This window comes from Polyodon spathula, chromosome 24 (assembly GCF_017654505.1).
Source record: "Polyodon spathula isolate WHYD16114869_AA chromosome 24, ASM1765450v1, whole genome shotgun sequence".
NCBI lineage: Eukaryota > Metazoa > Chordata > Actinopteri > Acipenseriformes > Polyodontidae > Polyodon > Polyodon spathula.
Window position 1 is genome coordinate 17779061 of NC_054557.1, and position 20607 is coordinate 17799667.

Genomic DNA, 20607 nt, shown 5'->3' on the forward strand with positions numbered 1-20607 from the left:
CTGAAAGTTATGCAGGCGCTATGTGTGGTCTATGTGGAAACTACAACCAGGATGGCACGGATGACTTGACTATGAAGAACAGGCAGCTGACCCAAATCCCAGCAGAGTTTGAAGCGAGCTGGAAGACAGAAGACATCCCCGGCTGCAGTGACCAGTGCAAAGGAACAAGTCCGAATTGCGATGTCACTCAGAAACGTCAATATGAGACCAATGTACATCGTGGCAGTATTTATGGGATATTCCAGAACGACTCCTGAGACAGCATTTTCCACCTCCATCAACCAGATTGGCTTTCTCATGGAAGACTCTATGCCACGGTGCATACAGGGCATTGTGGCAGCACGTGGTAGCCCAACGCTCTATTCAGTGACTTTACTTTGGTGTTTCCATTTTTTTGTCCACTACCTGTATGTTAAACAATGAGAATAAACTTCCAACTTTCTCTAAAATAAAATTTAAAAACAATTGAGAGTAAAAATAAAAATAAAAACAGTCTATACGAATAGTTCTTGTAAAAGTTTGTGAATTGGGTCCACAGTCTTACAGTCATTTACTGCCCTGTGATTACTTCTGTGCTTACTATACTGAGTTCACATTTCTAGAGTAACATTTATTTTCTTTCCAATGTAACTGTAACAATCACAAGGTATCTTTTTCAAGGAAAGAAATAAAAACAAATGATGTCTTTTAAATAATCAAAAGTGCCTTGCGTTACTTCTTTGTGGAAATTATTTTATTATGTTTAAGACTCCTGAGTAATTTGAAATCCTAGGGGTTTCATTGGGACGACGTAGTGGAGTCGAATCAAGGATATGAGATCAGTAGAACTTACTACACTGCTGAATGATAATCTTTTCACAGTGTCACATCGTGCTGCAGGGTGTTGGTGCAATAGGGATGTGTGCCCCTTTCTTCTGAGCTTTACAATGGCAATGGTTGTGGGACGTTGTTGTGCTGTCTGTGTGTATTTTAAGCTCGTCATTAAAAAGGCAGGTGAAAACTTAACTTGGATTGGTGAAATCAGAAGTCATGGAATACTGTGTACAATGCGAGAGAGATGCTGCTAGGTTACCAAAATAAGAAAACAGTCACAGTCGAATATTGTGAACTTCCATTGTGAAACTTTATTTAAAGAAGAAGATAACAACCCACTTTTTTTTTTTTTTGCAATATAATTTTATTTATAGATTTTTAGAATTCATTTTGAAAAACAAAAAGATCTGAAAAAAACATTTAAAAGAAATTAAATGGTTACCAAGACAAAAACAAACAAAAAAAAAACAGAAAAAAGTCTGATTAAACCTAGTCCATTTAGAGAACTGCAATCATTGTATGTGTGTTTTCTGTCTATCTTGGGACAAGTTGTCAGGAGATTACAGACCGCTGCAAGAGAAGAAGAACAATTACAATTAGCAAGCTTCTTCAGTATTTTCATGGAATCACTGCACACAATTATATGAAGCTCAGTTGTAGATAAAAGGTTAGGTTAGTGCCTCTGCACTGTACACTGAAGACAGCACTAGCTAACACATTTCTGTACACTGAAGACAGCACTAGCTAACACATTTCTGTACACTGAAGACAGCACTCGCTAGCACATTTCTGTACACTGAGGTTCAGAATGCACAACTGCACTCTACCACTCTACTGCACTCTACTCTGTCAGGCCCATTATCAGCAGAAAGGCTGTTGTGGCAAGCTGCATAATCACAGCTCAAATTTAATTTACTGACCCTCTTCAGAGAAGTCATCAGAGATAAGGGTATGAAAGCCGATTTCTAATTCTCAGTGATGAGAAACTCAAGCAGCAATCATGCTGGTTCCCTTACCAGCTTGAGTGATCCATGGCCTTCCAGGAGTTGATGACCTCTTGGAAGTTGATCGAGATTTTGCCGGTGGATAACGTCATGTCATCACTCTCATTGCCGTTGAAGTTTCCGCAAGCACCGCACACCTTGTTGGCGAGATCGGCGCTCACGGTAACAGTCACCTCCTGCGTGATGCTGTAGGTCACCTGCACACTGGATTTCCGCTCAATGATTATCAGCTTGTTCGAAATGTGGACCAATATCTCATTCTCCAGCTTAGTGGGCAGGGTTACCTTCTTCCCGTTCACCTGTATGGAGGGTATGGAAGGACGGGGAGGTTGACTTTAGTAGCCCTGTATTGTATCAATACTTACACAACTAATGCTTACAAATAATGCAATGTAAAAAATGCAACATTGTTTATAAATGTTTGCCAACGAGAGTTTCCACTAAATCATAATGTATTTATTAATCTGGTTGCACTTATAATATAATATATAGTAGACCGTGATAGTGATGTGATACAGTCACCTGAAGTCCTCTGCAATATCCCATATATCAACCCTGGTCCTGGAGAGTCACAATTCTGCAGGTTTTCTGGGTATCTTTAAATCATCAATATATATATATATATATATTTTTTTTTTGTGTTGACCAATTAAGAAATGAATGGGTTCTATTAAGTAATTGAGAACTCAGGTAGAACCCAGGACTAGCGTTGGCCACCCCTGCCATATACATTCACACAGTTCTCTGCAGCAGTGCCAGTATATTCCCTCCAGTTTTCACATGTAGACAGCCTCCTTACCCAAGTTTGTTGCTCATTGTTCACAGCAATGTGGGTGTTCCCAAAGAACACATAGACAGTGACTGCGCCGGCGATGCTGTTCTGGGTGCAGGTCCGCACGTCCACCACAACGCGGAACCACTCCTCCGAGCCTTGGTTGCAGAGCGAGGCGATCTCAAAGGCTCCTCCGCTGCTTATCTTCCCCTTGTTCCCGTCGAAGGAATGGAAAAGAGTGCCAGGCTTCACTGTGCAAATTCCCACTTTTTTCTGGCAGCCCCGAACTCCGTTCTTGACCCCACAGTACTCCCCGGCGGGGCACGTCAGCGGCTCAGAATCCACGGCCCCTGTGGCGTTGCACGTGTATTGCTCAGTACAGCCCTTTGCCACAATCTTCTCGCCAGCCTGACAGAGCACAGATGACAGTGTCAGCGGGTCTGAATCTTATTTAAAGGCATGCATGTGACATCTTCTTAAGCTGCAACTCAAGCAGTCATCCAAAACTTTCAAGTCAGAATTCTAATGTAACTACAGCACAAGAAACTAATGGAAGTAAAATAAACATTTTCGGCTTAGAGCCTTCTTCAGCGCTCTGTACAGAACAGGGCATGCCACAAGCCAAATTATTACTCTACCTGACCTTTTTAACCTTTTTAACTCAAATCATACAACTACTTTATGAAAACAGCCCATAATAACAGTAACACTCTCCCCCTCGAGAATAACTGGAACAGCAGGCTGATATGACCAGCTTCCTGAACAAACCCAGTCTCTAATGTCTCCCTCTGTGTCTGGTAGTGCTGTATTCCACATTGAGAGGAGATCGTACCTTCATGTATTTGCCATGATAGACGCAGCCACAGGTGTCCATGGACACACACTTGTCTCCATCGTAAACAAATCCACTGTCACACTGGCAGCCCTCAAAGCAGCTCTTGGTGCAGGTTGAGGCAGTGACGAGCGCGGAGCAGGAGGTGCTGCAGGTGTCGGCACACAGCTCGTAGTGGCTGTTAGCTGGGCAGGAAACAGCTGTGGAAAGAAGGGAACACACATTCCTGTTTACCAGAGCTTGGATACATGCTGTTAAAACGGCAGTGTTGTTCATCGTGGTATAAAAAAATAGGACAGTTAAGAAATATTTCCTACTTCCCAACTACTTCCTAGTTCTTATAAGCTGGACCAGACTGAAAACAAAATAGATGAAAAATACTAGAACTTAAAAAAGAATACAGCCCCTAATTCCTAACACTGTAACTCAGGTATAGTTTTTCACTCTACTCACGACAGAATTCCTTTGTTCTCCAGGTTTTGATCTGCACCCCGACGGCCTGGCATGCGATAACATAGGCCTGGAGGCTCTTGCACAGCATGTCCTTATCCCCGTCCACGGCACACACGTCAAAGACACAGTCCTCGAAGTAGGGCTCCGGCTTGACCTTTGCGTGGCAGGCTTGGAAGGGACCTGTGATGGACTTGATCATCCCACAGTAGTTGTCATTCCCGTAGACTACTTGCTTGCCCTGGTCACAGAGCGGGCAGTCTTTGCCACAGCCGCCATTGCACGCGACCCCTGGGATGTCTACTCGCCATCCTGCCCCAAAGACGTCAGCGTTCTCGGCCACTCTGCCATTGGGCAGAAGGAATTCGTCCTTCTGGTTTCCATTGAAGTTGCCGCAGAGGCCGCACATCTTGCTGCGGTAGTTTCCGGGGACGATTACTTCTACATAGTACACAGCGTCGTACAGCACCCTCAGACCGAAGTTTGTCTGGACAACGACGTTCCAGCCCTCCTGGTTGATCGTGACCCTTCCTTTATTGAGGGACAGGGGCAGGTGAAACACCTCATCATCCACCTGCAAGGTATGAAGATAATTCTATTTAGCTGACAGGGGTAGCCGGTTAACTTATTATAACTTGCGTTGAAATGTTTCACACAAAAATCTGTACAATTTATATTGCATTGAGTTTCAGTATTTTTGTTGTCAAGTTTAATGTGAAGCTAATTGTTCAAGGTTAAGTAAAATTCCCAATCGCCTTCACACAGCATGTATGCTAGATTAACTTAATGAAAAAACAATATTTTTATGAAAACCCTTGACGGCATTATAGCACTGTTGTCTAACACTGTTGTAATACTTACAATGACTTTCCATCGCATCCCTTGGTTTATGGTGATAACATAACCGTACACCACCACCTTCACCATCTTCGTGACGGCCACCTTTCCGTTCCCGAACGCCACATTCTCAACGTCCACGGAGAAAGGCCGGAGCTTGTCCTCTTGGTCGCACAGCTTGGCCAGAGTGTATGTGCAGGTGCCCATGAAGTTGAACCTGAGGCCGTCAAAGGAAATGTAGTGGGGGTCTCCTGAGGCCACGCACTTGCCTTCCCCTACGGGGTGGCACGCTTGCACGCCATTCGCCACCTTGCACTCCTCGTTGGCCCCACAGGAGAACTTCTTGCAGGTGACAGCGCCGTCCTCGCTGCACTTGCACTGCTCCTCACACTTGCCCTTGGGGTAGAATACCTCACACTTTTTGTAGTACTGCTCACCATACACGCAGCCACACTCCGCAATGGGCACGCACTCATCCCCGCTCAAGATGAAGCCATTGTCGCACTGGCAGCCCTCCTTGCAGGGCAAGTGGCACTTCTTGGGGGAGGACAGGCTATGGCAGGTGGCAGGGCAGCCTGTGGCACAAACCTCGTAGTGACTGTTTCTGGGACAGGTGGCAGCTGGGAGAAAAAAAAGATACACAAATTAAAGTGGTTGAAATCTATTGCAAATAGTTCCGGTTATGCTGAGATTCAACAGCGAGTAAATTACAATAAAAACAAAAACTCCAGATGACTTACGGCAGAAGGTCTGGCTCCTCCATGGGTAGATGGTGATGCCTTCATTCTGACAGGCAGAGGCATAGACAGCCACAGCATCACAGACAGCTCTGTGGTAGCCCTGGTATTGGCAGGCATCATACATGCAGTTTTCAATAAAACCACTGGGGTCTATTTTAGCAAGGCAGTCGCGGAATGGGCCGGACTTGCTTGTGATCAAGCCACAGTAGCGCTCCGCCTGGTATACTTTCTTCTGGGAATCGGAGCAGATTTGGCACCAGGGACCAGTGCATTCTGACGAGCAGCCTGGCACCAAACCTACTCTCCAGCTGTCGCCAAACTTCACATCGTTGGATTCCAAATTTCCTCCGGGCGTCTTCATGTCATCAGAGGGATTCTTGTTGAAGTTGCCACAGAGGCCACAGACAGCGCCTTGGTAGGTGCTGGGCAAGGTGACGGTAATCACGCTGTTCCAGTCGAAAGTCACCCGCAGTCCAAAGTCAGTCTCCAGCACCGCTGTCCAGCCGCTGCGGAAAATTGACATCTTTTCTTCATAATAGAATGGCAAGGACACAAACTGATCGTTAACCTGGAAGGGAGGGAGACAGATAAAGTAGAGTAAGCAGGTGTAACGGCACAAGGACATGAGATAAATGAGAAGTAATAAATCAAATCAAAAGGTGATCAATGTTCATGCTGCCTTGACTTGTAAATCTGGTGCTAGCTTGTTAAACCCAGACCCAGTCCAACATAGTACAGTTTTGGATTACATTCTACATGCGTTAACTTACTAGTATCTTGTAGGGGTAGTCCTTGCTGATGGTAACCGTCATACCGAATATATCTACGGTCACTACTTTGGTGAAGGAGACGGCTTTGCTTCCGCGGTTGTCATTCTGCACCTTGACGCTGAAGGGGGTGAGGCCTGTATCCTTGGAACAGAGTTTCACAAACTCATAGATGCATGTGCCCATGAAGTTATACAGCTTGCCATCGAAGGTGAGGTAGTGTGGGTCTCCAGATGCTGTGCATGTGGAGTAGCTGAGTGGATGGCATCCTCTCACTCCATCCACCACCTTGCACTGCTCGCTGGATTTGCAGCTGGACTCCTTGCAAACGACCATCTTTAGGGAGGTGTCGCACTCGCAGATCACATGGCAGCTTTCATCGGCCCAGAACTTCTGCCCTGGCTCGTAGTAGCGGCCCTGGTAAGAGCAGCCACAGCTGGCAGCCGGCACGCATTTATCACCGCTCAGTACATAGCCCTGGTCGCACTGGCAGGACTCCACACAGGTGCCTTTGCAGACCGGGCTGTTTTCTGGGAAAGGGCAGGTCTGTGGGCAGGGGCTGGCACATGCCTCATAGTGGCTATTTGCCTGGCATTTCATAGCTGTATGAAAAGACAATAAAGTGTGTTAACATACAGTACTGCATTTAGATTTTTTTATGGTTCTCAATTAATTTGTGCTTTGTCTGTTAATGAAAGATTACATTTCATTTGTTATGAAGAGACACTAATTAGTGTAAGCAATCTGTTGGTGTGACTGCTGTCCTTCCTATGCCCTATAGTTGGTTGAATGTTTTTTTTTTTTTCTTTTGTGTGATGTTGTGCCCTAAACAGTTTTCACATGCAAATCATTTGACATTTTTGGTTTACACAGGTCAACATTTGCAGCCAGGTTACTGCAGGCTCCCAGACCTTTGCTCTTAACCCTACCCAACGATAGGTATTTTAAATGCTTCACTTACTACAGCCAGTTATTTTCCTCCAGTCCTTCACGACGATTCCCTCTTTCAAGCAAGTGCCTGCGTAGGCAGCCGTCGCCTGACACAGTAGTGCCTTGGCGCCTTTGTTCAGACACACATCATAGACACAGCTGTCGAAGAAGTCCCTTGGATCGACTTTGACGTGGCACTCGCGGAAAACTCCGTCCACCGCCTTGGTAAGGACCCCACAGTAGGTCTCGCTCTCGTACAGCTTGCGTGCGCTGTCCTCGCATGTAGGGCAGTTGCCCTTGCAGTAGTCCCAACAGAAGAGGTCCCTGTCCTTCACCCGCCAGCTCTTGGCCCAGTCGATGACGCTGGAGACTTCTTTGCCATCAGGCTCTCTCATTTCATCCTTGATGTTGCCATTGAAGTTGCCACAGAGGCCACCTACACTGTCATAGTAGCTGCTGGGCAGTTGGATGAGCAGGTACCAGTTCCAGTCATAGGTAACCCGCATACCGAAATCCGTTTCCAGCACAGCACTCAGGCCGCTCTGGAAAAGTTTGATCTTGCCATCATCAAGCGTCACTGGCAAATTCAACACCTCACCATTTACCTGCAAGAAAGCAGCCAAACCAACAAGATTCAGACGTAGCAGCGGTGCCCCATGCAGCATACACACACTCTCGCATTTTAATTAAATTTACTGCAAAACTGGGACTGCTGGCGACATGTAAAGCAGATGAAAAAGAGTGACTCACCTGGACCTTTCCATACTGAAACTTCTCTATTGTCACTGTGTAGCCGTACACAGAGATAATCACCAGCTTGACGTAGGAGACTGCTGTGTTGCCACGGTTGTCGTTCTTCTCCTCGATAGAGAAGGGGACCAGCCCAGTATCGTTCCCAGATGTCTTGGAGATGGTATAGGTGCAGGTGCCCTGGAAGTCGTAGTTGTATCCATCGAAGGTGTGGTAATGGGGGTCCCCCCAGGCCCAGCAGGTGCCAATGTACTGAGGCACACACACCGCCTCTCCCTTCTCCACTTTGCAGGTCTCCTTTGCACGGCAATTTGCTACTTTGCATGGATCTGCAGGGGAGGAAGATTCACAGGTTAGTGCCACTGTGGGGAGATCACTGTAGCGATTGAATGGACAGCTGACCAGAAGAAGTAAGTCTTTCCGAACACTTTATTCAGGATAGATTAGTTCACAGGAGAGCACAGAGCTGACAGGACAGATATTTCCTATGGTTTTAATGTTTCTGGCCTCAATCAAATATATGAAGAAAACAATATTCACCCTGCTAAAACTATCAAGAACAGATTCTATTTAAAGTGGTTAAAAAGACACAGAGGTTGTAGCAATCCACTCACACGCAAAAAAAACCCCAAAAAACTAAAATATACTGGGAAGTTAAGTGGAGAATATGTTAATTAACAAATGCAAAAAGTTTAAGATGCTTTCCTGGTAGCTAAAAGACGGGAGTAAAAATATAAAATGATACTCTGCTTGTACTGTGGATAACCTACCTACGTTGTAGCAGGCCCGGATTCCATTTTTGATTTCACACTTGGTATCTTTGGGACATGAGATCTCCTCACAGACAAGACCGCCCATTGGCAAGCAAGAACATTTCTGCTTACAGTTGTCAGTAATGGCCACTTCTCCAGGCTAAGGACATACAAAAGGACAAATCCTAATCAAAAACATGTTAACAATGACGTGTGGCAGGTCATGACTTGTTTACCATATTCAGTTCAGGCAAATTGCTTTTTAGCTGCCATTTAAATCAACCGTTTTGTTTTTTTGTACCGAGTTGGCAAAGTTCCCACACAACAAAGCAAAATTTACTTGACTATTTCCCATTCAACACAGAGAGTAGGATGACAGGGCCCGAACGGAAATGAAGTAAAAGCAAGTCACTACTAGATTTCCATTACCTGGCTGATGTTTACTGCTTGGATGTCTGTATACCTGCACTGCATGTCTGTCTGTTTTCTGTTTTTTAATTAGCATTATTTTTAGGGTATGGGTTGGCTGGAGTGCCTAGGTTGGGGTTGGGGTTGGGGTTGGGGTTGGGGTTGGGGTTGGGTTAGGGTTGGAGTTAGGGTTAGGGTTAAACGTGATCATCTGGTATTCTCAGCTACAACAGCAAAAGGAAATAAACAGGAACAGAAGATACCTGGTAATAACGCCCGTTTTCAAAGCAGCCACAGTTGTCCATAGTGACACATCCCTTTCCGTCGAAGAAGTACCCATCGTCACAGGCACACCCTTCAGCACATTGGACTGGGCACTTGCTGATGTCAGTGACACCCGCACATGTAGTGGAGCAAACCTCAGGACAGACCTCATAGTGACTGTTTGCTGGGCATGTCATTGCTGGAAGAATAAAGACACAGGGCTGTGCATCAGTGATAACAAGAAAGACACAGGGCTGTGCATCAGTAATCTACACAGTGAAGGGTCGGAATGTCGGGAACCCGAAAACCAAAAACCTTTAAAGGATATATTATAAACAATGAATAAAACATCTACAAGCAATAACAGACAACTCAGCAAGGAGTGTAAAAAAATCTAATAATGTAACAATCATTTAGGTGCAGGTAGCCTGGAAGGTGAACCTCAGCCCATTTAAAGTTTTACAGTATAAATGTTTTACAGCATGGTCAATACAAATCAATACTCCCCCTGATCAAGTTTAAAGGGGGGGGGGGGGGGGGAGGCACAGTGATTTATTGATCAAAGAGAAAGAAGACACTTACGGCAAAAGGATGGAGTTCTCCAGCTCTTAATATCCACCCCAAGTGTCTGGCAGGCCGTGACGTAGGACTGGATGCTGTGACAGAGCACTTTGGTATCACCTTCAGACATGCACAGATCGTAGATGCAGTTGCTGAAGTAATTCTCAGGGCTGATCTTGTCATAGCATGCGGCGAGCGGGCCCTTGCGGTCGTTGATGATGCCACAGTAATTGGGCTTTTCAAAGATTGCTTGCTTGTTCTTGTCACACACGGGGCAGGTACTGCCGTCACAGCCGTGGGAACAGACCACATCTGGGACGTTGACCTTCCACGCTTCTCCAAAGGTCTTGATATTAGACGTTTCCTTGCCGTTGGGTAGGCGGAACTCGTCTTTGCTGTTCCCATTGTAGTTGCCGCAGAGGCCACACATCTTGTCGCGGTAGTTGCCGGGCACGGTGACTGTGGCATGGTAGACAAGATCGTAAGTGACTCTGAGGCCAAAGTCAGTCTCGATGATCACATTGACTCCGTGCTGGTAAGCCCGCACTGTGCCACTGTCCAGACTGACTGGGAGGTTGTTCCACACACCGTTCAGCTATAGCAGGAGACAAACAAGAGGTTTCAAGGTACTTTTATGAAGCTATATATGAATTACACCGTGTGAAGTAGTAAAAATGAAAGCACTAGGAACATAAAAAAAACAGTTACATTCTGAACTTTGAAATTAGATTCCCAACAAAGAGTGGACTAGGAAGTGACCTCTTCTCATAAGCTCTTTTCTATGAATATATGGATAAAAAACAGAGAGAGTCCCATACTGTGAAAGGTCCATTGGGACTCACCATGATCAAGGCCTTTTTCCCCGCCTTCAGAATCAGCGTGTTCCCATAAATCTCCACGGCGACCAGCTTGGTAACGGCCACCTTGCCGTTGCCCCACTTCTCGTTCTCCACCTCCACCGAGAAAGCTGTCAGATGGGAGTTCCCTTCAATGCCGCAGGCTTTGGCCAGTGTGTAGGTGCAGGTACCCTGGAAGTCGAACCTCAGCCCATCAAAAGAGGTGTAATGCGGGTCTCCGGAGGCAGAGCATGTAGCCTTTCCAACCGGCTGGCACTTCCTCACGCCGTTTGCCACTTTGCACTCCTCGTTTGCACCGCATGAGAACTTGAGGCACTCTACCTTGCCGTCCTTCTGGCATGTGCAGATTTCTTGGCAGAGCCCACTGGGATAGAAGACCTCTTCGATTTTGTAGTACTTGTTCTTGTACAAGCAACCACACTCAGACATGGGCACACATTGTTCACCGCTCAGGATGAAGCCATCATCACAGACACAGCTCTCTGTGCACAAGTTTTGGCAGCCAACAGGGGCTGAGAGGCTGTGGCAGGTCGCAGGGCAGCCACTGGCACACACCTCGTAGTGGCTGTTCTTGGCACAGCTGGGACCTGGGAGAAGAAATGATGATGTTAAAAAAAGGGGAACTGGAGTAGTCATTTGGTTTTCAAGAGGGCGGGGAAAGTAAAATAAAATGACAAAGATGAGAACATCCAGCATCCACAAACACATACATGTTAGACTACAGCGAAGTCAACAGTTGCATATTCATTTATCAGTGTTGCTAGTGATAAGTGCATTAGCCAAAACCTTTGACTCCTTCACCTAGTTTATTAGACCTCCAGATCAGACCATTTTCCCTTAGATGTTTAGCAGAAGCATTGGAAGACCTCATAAGAAGCAAGTGCAGCTGGCAGATGTAAAGGGTTCAAAAGCAGCACTCACGGCAGAACTTGTCAGATCTCCAGGGATAGACCTTGGCCCCTGCATCCTGGCAGGCGGAGGTATAGCTAGTGATGGCCTGACACAGGGAAGACTGGAGGCCCTTGAAGAGGCAGACATCGTACACGCAGTCATTGAAGTATCCGGTTGGGTTCACCTTGGCGTGGCAGTCGCGGAAGGGCCCCTTGGGGTCGTTGATGATGCCGCAGTATTCTTTGGTCTGGTATTGATTCTTCTGGGTGATGTCACAGTCAGGGCAGGTGCCCTTGCACCCGCTGACGCAGCCGGGGATCTCAGCAACACGCCAGCTCTGGCCAAAATCATTAGGGTTGTTGGTCATCTGTCCATTTTTCATTTGTAGGTCATCCTGGGACTTGCTGTTGTAGTTTCCACAGAGGCCGCAGACGGCGCCGGCGTAGGTGCTGGGCAGGGTGACAGAGACTCTGCTGTTCCAGTCGAAGGCCACCGTCAGGTCGAAGTTGGTGTGCACGATGCCGTACCAGCCTTTGCGGTACACCACCACCTGACCGTCACTCAGGTAAACTGGCAGGTTTGTCAGCTCCCCGTTCACCTGAATCAGACAGGACAGTTAGGGGCAGCATCCATAGCAGAGGCAAGGATAGAGAAAGAGCATATTGTTAATTCATTATAAACAAAGCAATCTGGCTATGGATGTTCAATATACATGGCAGTCAGGCTCTAGGGGTTATGATGTTTGTTGAAGTACATTATATTTTTTATGTTATGTATATATATATATATATATATATATATATATATATATATATATATATATATATATATATATATATATATATATATATATATATATATAAAGTGAGTATATACAGTTAAATTGCCTCGTGTGGTAATAGTCTTTGGATAAATTATAGAGAACCTAGCCGGAGACACTCACCATGACTTTTCCATAGTTCTCTCTGCTCATGACGATTGTCTGTCCGTATACAGTAACCTGAACCAGCTTGGTGTAGGAGACCACCTTGTTGCCTCTGAAATCGTTCTGCACTTGCACATCAAAGGGGATCAGACTGGGATCTGTGGAGCAGACTCCGACCAGCTGGTAGACGCAGGTACCCATGAAGTCAAAGCGTTGGCCGTCAAAGGTCAGGTAGTGGGGGTCGCCGGCCGCGGAGCAGGTGCTGTAGGTCACCGGGTGGCAATCCCTCACCCCGTCCACCACACTGCACTGCTCGCCGGAGCGGCAGCCTGTGTCCTTGCACTCTGCCTTGCCTGTGCTGGGGTTGCAGGAGCACAGTTTCTTGCAGCTGTCGTCTCCCCAGAATTTCTCTCCTGCGGGGATATGGCGGCCCTCATAGTTGCAGCCGCAGCGTGACTCTGGGACGCACTTCCCTGCGCTTAGCACGAAGCCGGAGTTACACTGGCAGCTCTCTATGCAGGGGGACGTGCACTTAGAGGGGGCTTTAGGGTCGCTGCAGGTGGCGGGGCAGGCATTGCCGCACAGCTCATAGTGACTGTTCTCTGGGCAGGAGGCAGCTGTGAATCACAATGGGGGACGGGATGAGAGCAGAGAAGAATCAAATTAGTTTTTGCATATTTTTAAATTACACAAATACATGCCAGAGATTTGAGAATTTTTTTTAATAACCTTCGCAGACCACAGCCCTATTCTGAACCGCACTGATATTTTAAAACTCGTCTGTTACAAGATAAATTGAATAAACCTGTTTATATCTAGAGTGTACCAGCCTTATCTACTCCCAGTACTTACGGCACTTTGCCACAGTCCTCCAGTCGTATACCACAACGCCGGCGCGCTGACAAGCCTCTGCGTACACCTGCAGGGATCGGCAGAGGAAGTTCCGGTGGCCGTCGGCCATGCACAGGTCGTAGATGCAGTTGTCAAAGTAGATCTTGGGGTCGATGACTTTATGGCACATGCTGAACGGTCCATTGATGATGCGAGTTAGGAATCCGCAGAACAGCTCGCTCTCGAATCGCTTGATGAAGCTGTTCTCACACTCCTGACACTTCCCGTTGCAGTCGTCTCTGCAGAATCCCTCGTTGGCGAACCCAGGGACCTTCCAGCTGCTCCCGAAGTCCAGGGAGTTGGGCGCCTGGGAGCCGCTGGGTGTGGCAAAGTCGTCGCTTGGATTGCCGTTGAAGTTGCCGCACATGCCGCACACTTTCCCGGCATAGCTGCTGGAAAGGGTGACAACCAGGTAGTGCTCCCAGTCATATTGAACCTGCAGACCAAAGTCGCTTACCAGGATGAAAGACTGACCGCTCTGGTATATCAGCACTTTTCCATCATCCAGACTGATGGGCAGGTACCCGAGCCTGTAGTTCACCTGAAATTAGAGGGGCCGGAGGTTGGATAGAATAGTCTTGGGAGTGGAACAACGGCAATTATGACTGCACCCTTATGAAAAGGTTTAACACAGTAATTTGAAGCGTAATTTTGCACTTTTCCCATGGTTATACCACACATTTACCAAGCTCTTTTTTATATGCTCTACCATATGTCTCTGGGCTTTACAGTGTTAAGCATTACCATGCTTTCACTCTACCTTGAACAATCTTCAGTAAAGTTTCTCTCACCCTGACACGACCAACGTCCGACCGGACTGCAGTGATGGTGTAGCCGTGTACTTTGATAGTAACCATGAAGACGAAGGAGACACGAGAACTGCCGCGGTTCTCGTTCTTGGCCTCGATTTCGAATTCCGGGAGTCCTTTGTTGCTGCCACAGGTCTTAGAGATGGTATAAGTGCAGGTGCCTTGGAAGTCAAAGTTGCGGCCGTCGAAAGTGTGATAGTGGGGGTCACCCCATGCCCAGCAGATCCCCTTCTTGTCAACCACGCAGCTAGGATAGCCGTCCTTCATCTCACATCGCTCGTTTGCGCTGCATGTCACGCTCTGACAAGTTACAGGAGCTGAAGAGAGGAAGGAGTACAGAAAGAGGAGACACAAGAAGAAGGGAGGGAGAGAGAGTGAGATAGAGAGACAGACAGACAGACAGAGAGAGAGAGAGAGAGAGAGAGAGAGAGAGAGAGAGAGAGAGAGAGAGAGAGAGAACATTTGTTGTGAGCCGGTCCATTTCAAGAGCCACCAACTTGCTTTATTTCCTCTAGCTGCACATTTTGTGCCAGGTTTTAAAATAGAGCTTTAGTTAACTCCTTCTCTACACTTCATACACTGTGAAGAAACAAATCAAAAAGCAACAACAACTACAGGTGGAAGTGGAAATGTGAGAGACAGTGCCAACTACCAACTAGCAAGATGCAGATTCTATCAGAATACATGGCGGGTTTTCATTTTAAAAAAACAAAAAAACAGTGGTGTGTGCAACACATCGCTGCCCTTGTGTTTGTTTGTTAGTTTTGTCCTAGGCTTGCAGACAGAAAGATGTAGAACATGCCATTCTTACCTTCTAAACCGCACGGTGCTGGTGCCCCGTATCCATTCATCTGTGCTGTACCAATACTATAGACAGCGAAGGGGGACTTGGGGTGGACGATAGTGTGTCTACCAGCACCACCAGTGTAGGCAACTTCAGTCCAGGAGAACTCTGTTTTTGTTATTGCCCTCCACTGCACATTGCTTGGCAGATTGCTGTTGTCAAACTTGAGCCCACTTAGGGCATCGCTGCGTGCCACTATGATGGCTATGTTCTTGAACTCTGCCTGTCCTTCCAGACTGTAGGAGGTGCAAAAGTGGTCAGTGTCTAAAATGGTCATCAGGAAGGGGTCAAACATGGTGCCGTCAGGTAAAACGCCACCGTTGGCCAGAAACAGGACCTGGATACCTTTGGAGGCGGTGATGTAAAGAGGATCGGGGTTTTTGACCTGGAACTCAAAGACCTGCCCCTCACCAAGGCTGACTGATCGACTGGCTAGTCCGGCCTGAACCTGGATTTCAGTGGGCTGGGAGGCGCTGAGATATACGGTGTCATATTTGGTCTGGAAGCTGAGAGGGGGGACTATGAAATTGTTGCCCCACTTGGTGACAGGGATCAGCTGCTCATAAACGTGGTTGCACTTGGTGTTCTTCCACGTGCAGGTGTGGCCACTGGACACGGCCACCGGCAGCCTGGACACAACGCGACTGCCAGACAGGTCGTGGATGCTCAGCAGCTGGACACTCTCGTATGGTTCGAGGCTGATGGTCAGCTTGCTGCCTGGTGGGTACACCCGGTTTTCAAACTCCACCGCTCCCTTCAGGTACACATCCACGGTGTTGCGCTCCTTGTAATTGGTGATGGACATCTCCTTGAAGGTTCCCATCGGGGAGACCAGGGGAGTGAAGATGTAGTACTCGGTACCCCACTCGTCCACAGGGTAGATGACGGCTGTGTCGGCTGTAAGGTACTTGTAGTTGAGGGACACCACGGTGATCTCCTTGGTGGCAGTGATGAGGACCGTGTTGCTGGACTTCACACTGTCACACAGCTCGATGTTCGTGGGCAACTGAATCGTGGCGCCCTGGCCTGCCCCGAGCACACGCTCCTCCTGGAAACTGGTTTTGTAGACAGTAACCTTGACCCTGGTGTCAGGGTGAAAGGCTGAGATCTGGATCTGAATGCGAGGGTTACTATAGTTGGGAAGATAATTTTGCATAAAAACTGTGGCAAACTCTTTCCCAGCTGGACCAGCTGAGCAGAGGCCTGGAAAAGAGAGAAGCAGCAAGAACATTTAAATAACACACGAGCTAAAAGTATTCATAGCGTTCATAATGAAAAAGATTCTGGTACCAGTGAATTATATTAGACAAGCAGTGTATTATGATGCTGTCATTCCATCAAGGGAGTGAGATGAATTAGAGACATAAAAAAATAAATAATATAAAACTGTTTGTCTTTTAAACTGTATACATTACACTCAGAGTCAGGATTCCGTCAATCACTGCTAAAAAAAAATAACCATTTCGTGATTTTAGCATTTAGAAATTATCAAAGAATGAAACAAATTAGTCTTTGAGTAAAGCGATATGATTCAATTGCGAAATGTGCTTTGAGTTCCCGAACACATCTGGGAGACGCAAGGCTTCATTTCTTGCAAGAACAACAAGTTTTGTCAAACAAAGAAGTGCTTCTGAGTGTGTCAGGGTGTTCAGTGCAATTCTAAATATCACAGAAGCACGCCTTGCATAACCAGATCCAGTGATTTGTGTGTTTCTGAATCTATATTGTATGTTTTTTAATGAGCTCTCATTATGGTTTCTTTATAAGTATCTAATTCGATTGACCTACTTTAATTTCGCCTGACTCTTAATATCTCAGCAATCCAAACAGCGTTTTAAAACGAGGCTCAGTAGCGCAGAAGAGCTCTCACTATGGTTTATTTTTAAAATGTTCATTTACCAAAGTTGTTATCATCTAAAATAAAAAAAAAACATTTAAGGTTTTCCTGTTGTCAAAAGCAGCCTCCGTGTTTATTCGGCAGGCGCGGCGCTGTCTGCTGCTGATCGGGTCTGCAAACCTGGTTTCTAAAAAGAGGTAGTTCACCCCTTCCTATAATTTATGAGAATATTAAACATTTAATAAGCATACTTTTCTTTATTTATTTATTTTGCTTAAAAAGCAGTGATTGGACAAACGTGGATTGGTATTTGATTTTGCAGTTTAAATACTGTGTATATATGGGTGCCATGTGTAGAAAAAAAAAAAAAAAACGTTAATATTTGAACATGTTTATTTTTCCAAGACTTATTTGAAGTCTTGTATTTTTCCCCCAGATTTATAAATGTTGTGAAAATAAATAAATATGTGTTTAAGTGCGTACAGTGAGACAGGATTTTAAAATCTAATTACAAGATTTAACATTTAGCTAAATATTTATCTAAATATTAAATATATTAACAAGAGTAAACATTTAGCTAAATATTTAACTGGTTTTTAACGCGGTTTGATTGGCTCTTGTAATACTTAAATTTGCATATTTCCCGATTAGTATTACAAGAGCCAATCAAACCGCGTGAAAGCACAACGCGGTGGGAGCTCATTTGCATACAAACTGCAGATTTAGCTGGCCAGTTAAATGTTTAGCTAAATGTTAAATCTTGTTAATAGATTTAATATTTAGATAAATATTTAGCTAAATGATACATCTTGTAATTTATTTGTAATATTTCTTGTAATAGATTTATAAATTATATCTCAATGTACACATTTAAAAAAATATTTATTTTCACAACATTTATAAATCTGGTGAAAAAATGCAAGATTTAAGTTAAATCTGGAAAAAATGTTAATAAAATATTAATGCTATTTTTACACATGGCACCCCATATACAACAGTCGTATAATACCAATAAAACAACTCATTTTTAATGGTGTTCGTTCTTTTTTCTTCTCTAAAACTGTATTTTCTAAATAAGGCGAGAACATTGAGAATGTTATTTCAAACTCACTCGGTTTAATGTTTGAGGTCACTGTCCTCCTAAACTGCCCATCACACCCCCTTGCAAATAAAGCCGCGTTCTAAAAGGGTTAGCTTCCTCCATACATAATAAATCCATACCTAATGAATCAATGACGTGTATCTCATAAATAGAAGTGACTAATTGTATCTTCAGTCGATAAAAAAAATATTTTATCAAAACCTTTGTATTTCCCTCGATGCCCATTTTTAACATCCCGCAATGAATCGCTATTCGCAGATTGAGCAGCATCTTCAAAACTGATCCTGAACTCTTGTGCAAAGCATACTTTGCAATTTGATTATAGGGCTTTACTCAGAGACCGAAGAAGCTCTCTGTTCTTTTCTCTTTCCTTCTTTGCTTGTTTGATATTTTATATTTCGCAATTTGAGGCAAATAATTTGCTCAAATACCAAAATACCCTTTCATTTCATTCTTTGATAATTTGTAAATGCTCAGATTGAAAAATAAATATTTTTATATTTCATAAACACACACACACACACTCATAATATTCCATACTAGTTTTAGTGTACATTTCTTATTGGAGAGCATAAAATACATTTCTGTACAGTTATGACACTTTAGTGTGCATTGTATATCAGTTCTGTTCATTTTCCATTTGGGTTCAAAGAAACATGTGTTTTTTAAATCCTAGCACTACATTGCTTGAGACTAACAATAGCAGTGGCATAAGAAAATAACACAGAGATAGGGGAATGCATTGTAAATCAGAGAGAGATTCAGCTATAAAGATTTTTCAAACATATAAAAGTATAGAATATAGTTCTTACCACAGAGTAGGATGGCAGCAAAAGAAGGCAGTAAACGTAAAGTCCCCATGGCTACAATTGAAACAGAACAGATAAGAGCGTTCAGAAATGCAGTTCATTGCATGTGTACTTCACGATATGCATTAACACTCACACACACAGTCTGTATTTGCATCGTCCTGCAAACCAGCCAGCTTATAACGGCACCACTGCAGGGTGTGGAAATCACACGATGGAAAGCAATGGGTAAGAAATGTACTGATAAAAATGCACCAAGGGTTTCTGTTATTTCATCATAATTTAAGCTGAGTTGGATTGCAAGCAAAGTCCCCAGGTTGTTCATTATAAGAGTATTCTGAGGGTTTACAATTCTGGTTTGGATATGCTGTTGGTCTCCCAAAAAAAGCTTATCTCCAGTGTTATCATTAAATAAATGCATACAGGTAGCATACAGTTATTTGGTACGGCAGCATAATACAGATTCAATGCCAGGGGTAAGTGATCTAAAAGCACAAAGTGGTCGTATATACACATTGGCAAATATACCCTTTCTGCATAGTTTGGTATAAATATTACCAATTAAAATATATTTAACATATATGTTTCAAGATATATTGGAATATTTTGGACATTTCACTGGTGGTTTAACGAAACATGTTCTATATAAGATACATCTGTTTTTGTTAATAAAAATAAATAAATAACATAAATAATATTTTACAGTGATACACATTGTAAAAGCAATCTAATAAATGGTATTCAACCCTCAAGAAACGCAAGGGCAGAGGTGTAACACGCTGTATATGTTACATCTCATGCACTGTTAGCAAGAAACACACTCACCTGCTCAGGACCCCTGGCTTGATGGCCACTTTCATCCTCCTCCTTAAATACCCCCATCTTGAAGTTGGCACACAAAAATTAAACCACCTACCCGGATATTTGCAGTGGGTGTATTGAATGTAAACAAACAGCTACACACACACACACACTGACACATTCTCAAAGGCCATGTGCAAAGAATGTCTAGTGTGTGCATCTTAACCCTTAATATCTATTGCATTGATCACCTGGCAGGTCTTTGCATGGAGGAGGAGTAAAAAATAAAACTTTACACCAAAAATTTTAATATAAGCCGGAGACAGTGTGTGTGTTTTAAATATTGTCATAGTCAAAATGTATATCCTGTGAAAGCTATTCATCTGATCTTTAAACATTAACTCAAACCTTAGATAAAGCTGGGAGGGTGGGATCAGGATAGCATAAAATTACATATTTGGACAATTAAGCAAGGGTACCAGAGACAGACATGACCAGAGACTGCCGTCCATTTCAAAGGCAATCTTCATTGTGGTTTTATGGAATATGAATTTCATTTTCAAACCCTCGTCTTTGTAAGGGCTGCTGGCCTGAATGCTATTGCAATGTAAAAACTGAATGTTCAACAAGGTCTGCTTTCTTATAAAATAGCAAGACTCGACTAAGCCTCCCTAACCTGGGGAAGCACAGAGGCAATGAGATGCATACTTTGGAATCTGTGCTGACCTCACCCAGCCAAGACATAATTCTGCACTGCCTGACTGTTTGACTCACCCTGCACTGGGGGGCCCTCTATTTGTTTTATATTTTTTAAGCATCAGGTGTAACCAAATAATCCCAGAACACTGTGAGAAAGGTCAGATAAGAAGCGCTCCACGGGTAAACTTCAATGGTCCAGATTCATTATCTTTAAACAGGTGTGAATGGCTGACCTTACTCTGTGAAAGGTGATGGGTGCAGT

General features: G+C 44.6%; 1 protein-coding gene across 1 annotated transcript; it reads right to left on the reverse strand.

The window, feature by feature from the left end:
* Positions 1-1228: 1228 nt before the first annotated feature.
* On the reverse strand, positions 1229-19705 carry LOC121299020 (IgGFc-binding protein). Its single transcript, XM_041226460.1, has 21 exons — positions 19671-19705; positions 18849-18899; positions 15065-16300; positions 14236-14570; positions 13406-13985; positions 12572-13170; positions 11659-12226; positions 10723-11324; positions 9902-10475; positions 9319-9518; positions 8666-8807; positions 7896-8224; positions 7177-7750; positions 6219-6817; positions 5449-6016; positions 4733-5328; positions 3875-4445; positions 3422-3621; positions 2617-2997; positions 1830-2116; positions 1229-1383 (listed from the first exon to the last, which is right to left on the reverse strand). Exons 2-21 carry the CDS (start codon positions 18895-18897, stop codon positions 1374-1376), a joined length of 9000 nt encoding a protein of 2999 aa, XP_041082394.1. The 5' UTR covers positions 18898-18899; positions 19671-19705; the 3' UTR covers positions 1229-1373.
* Between the last annotated feature and the right edge of the window lie 902 nt (positions 19706-20607).

Bases quoted from the DNA above. Each gene is read 5' to 3' on its own strand.
- LOC121299020 (XM_041226460.1), bottom strand. From the start codon at position 18,897: ATGGGGACTTTACGTTTACTGCCTTCTTTTGCTGCCATCCTACTCTGT. The intron at 11,325-11,658 runs GTGAGTGCTGCT...TTCTTCTCCCAG, and splicing joins GAGATCTGACAAGTTCTGCC to GTCCCAGCTGTGCCAAGAAC. The intron at 8,225-8,665 runs GTAGGTTATCCA...CCTCCCCTGCAG, and splicing joins CCGGGCCTGCTACAACGTAG to ATCCATGCAAAGTAGCAAAT.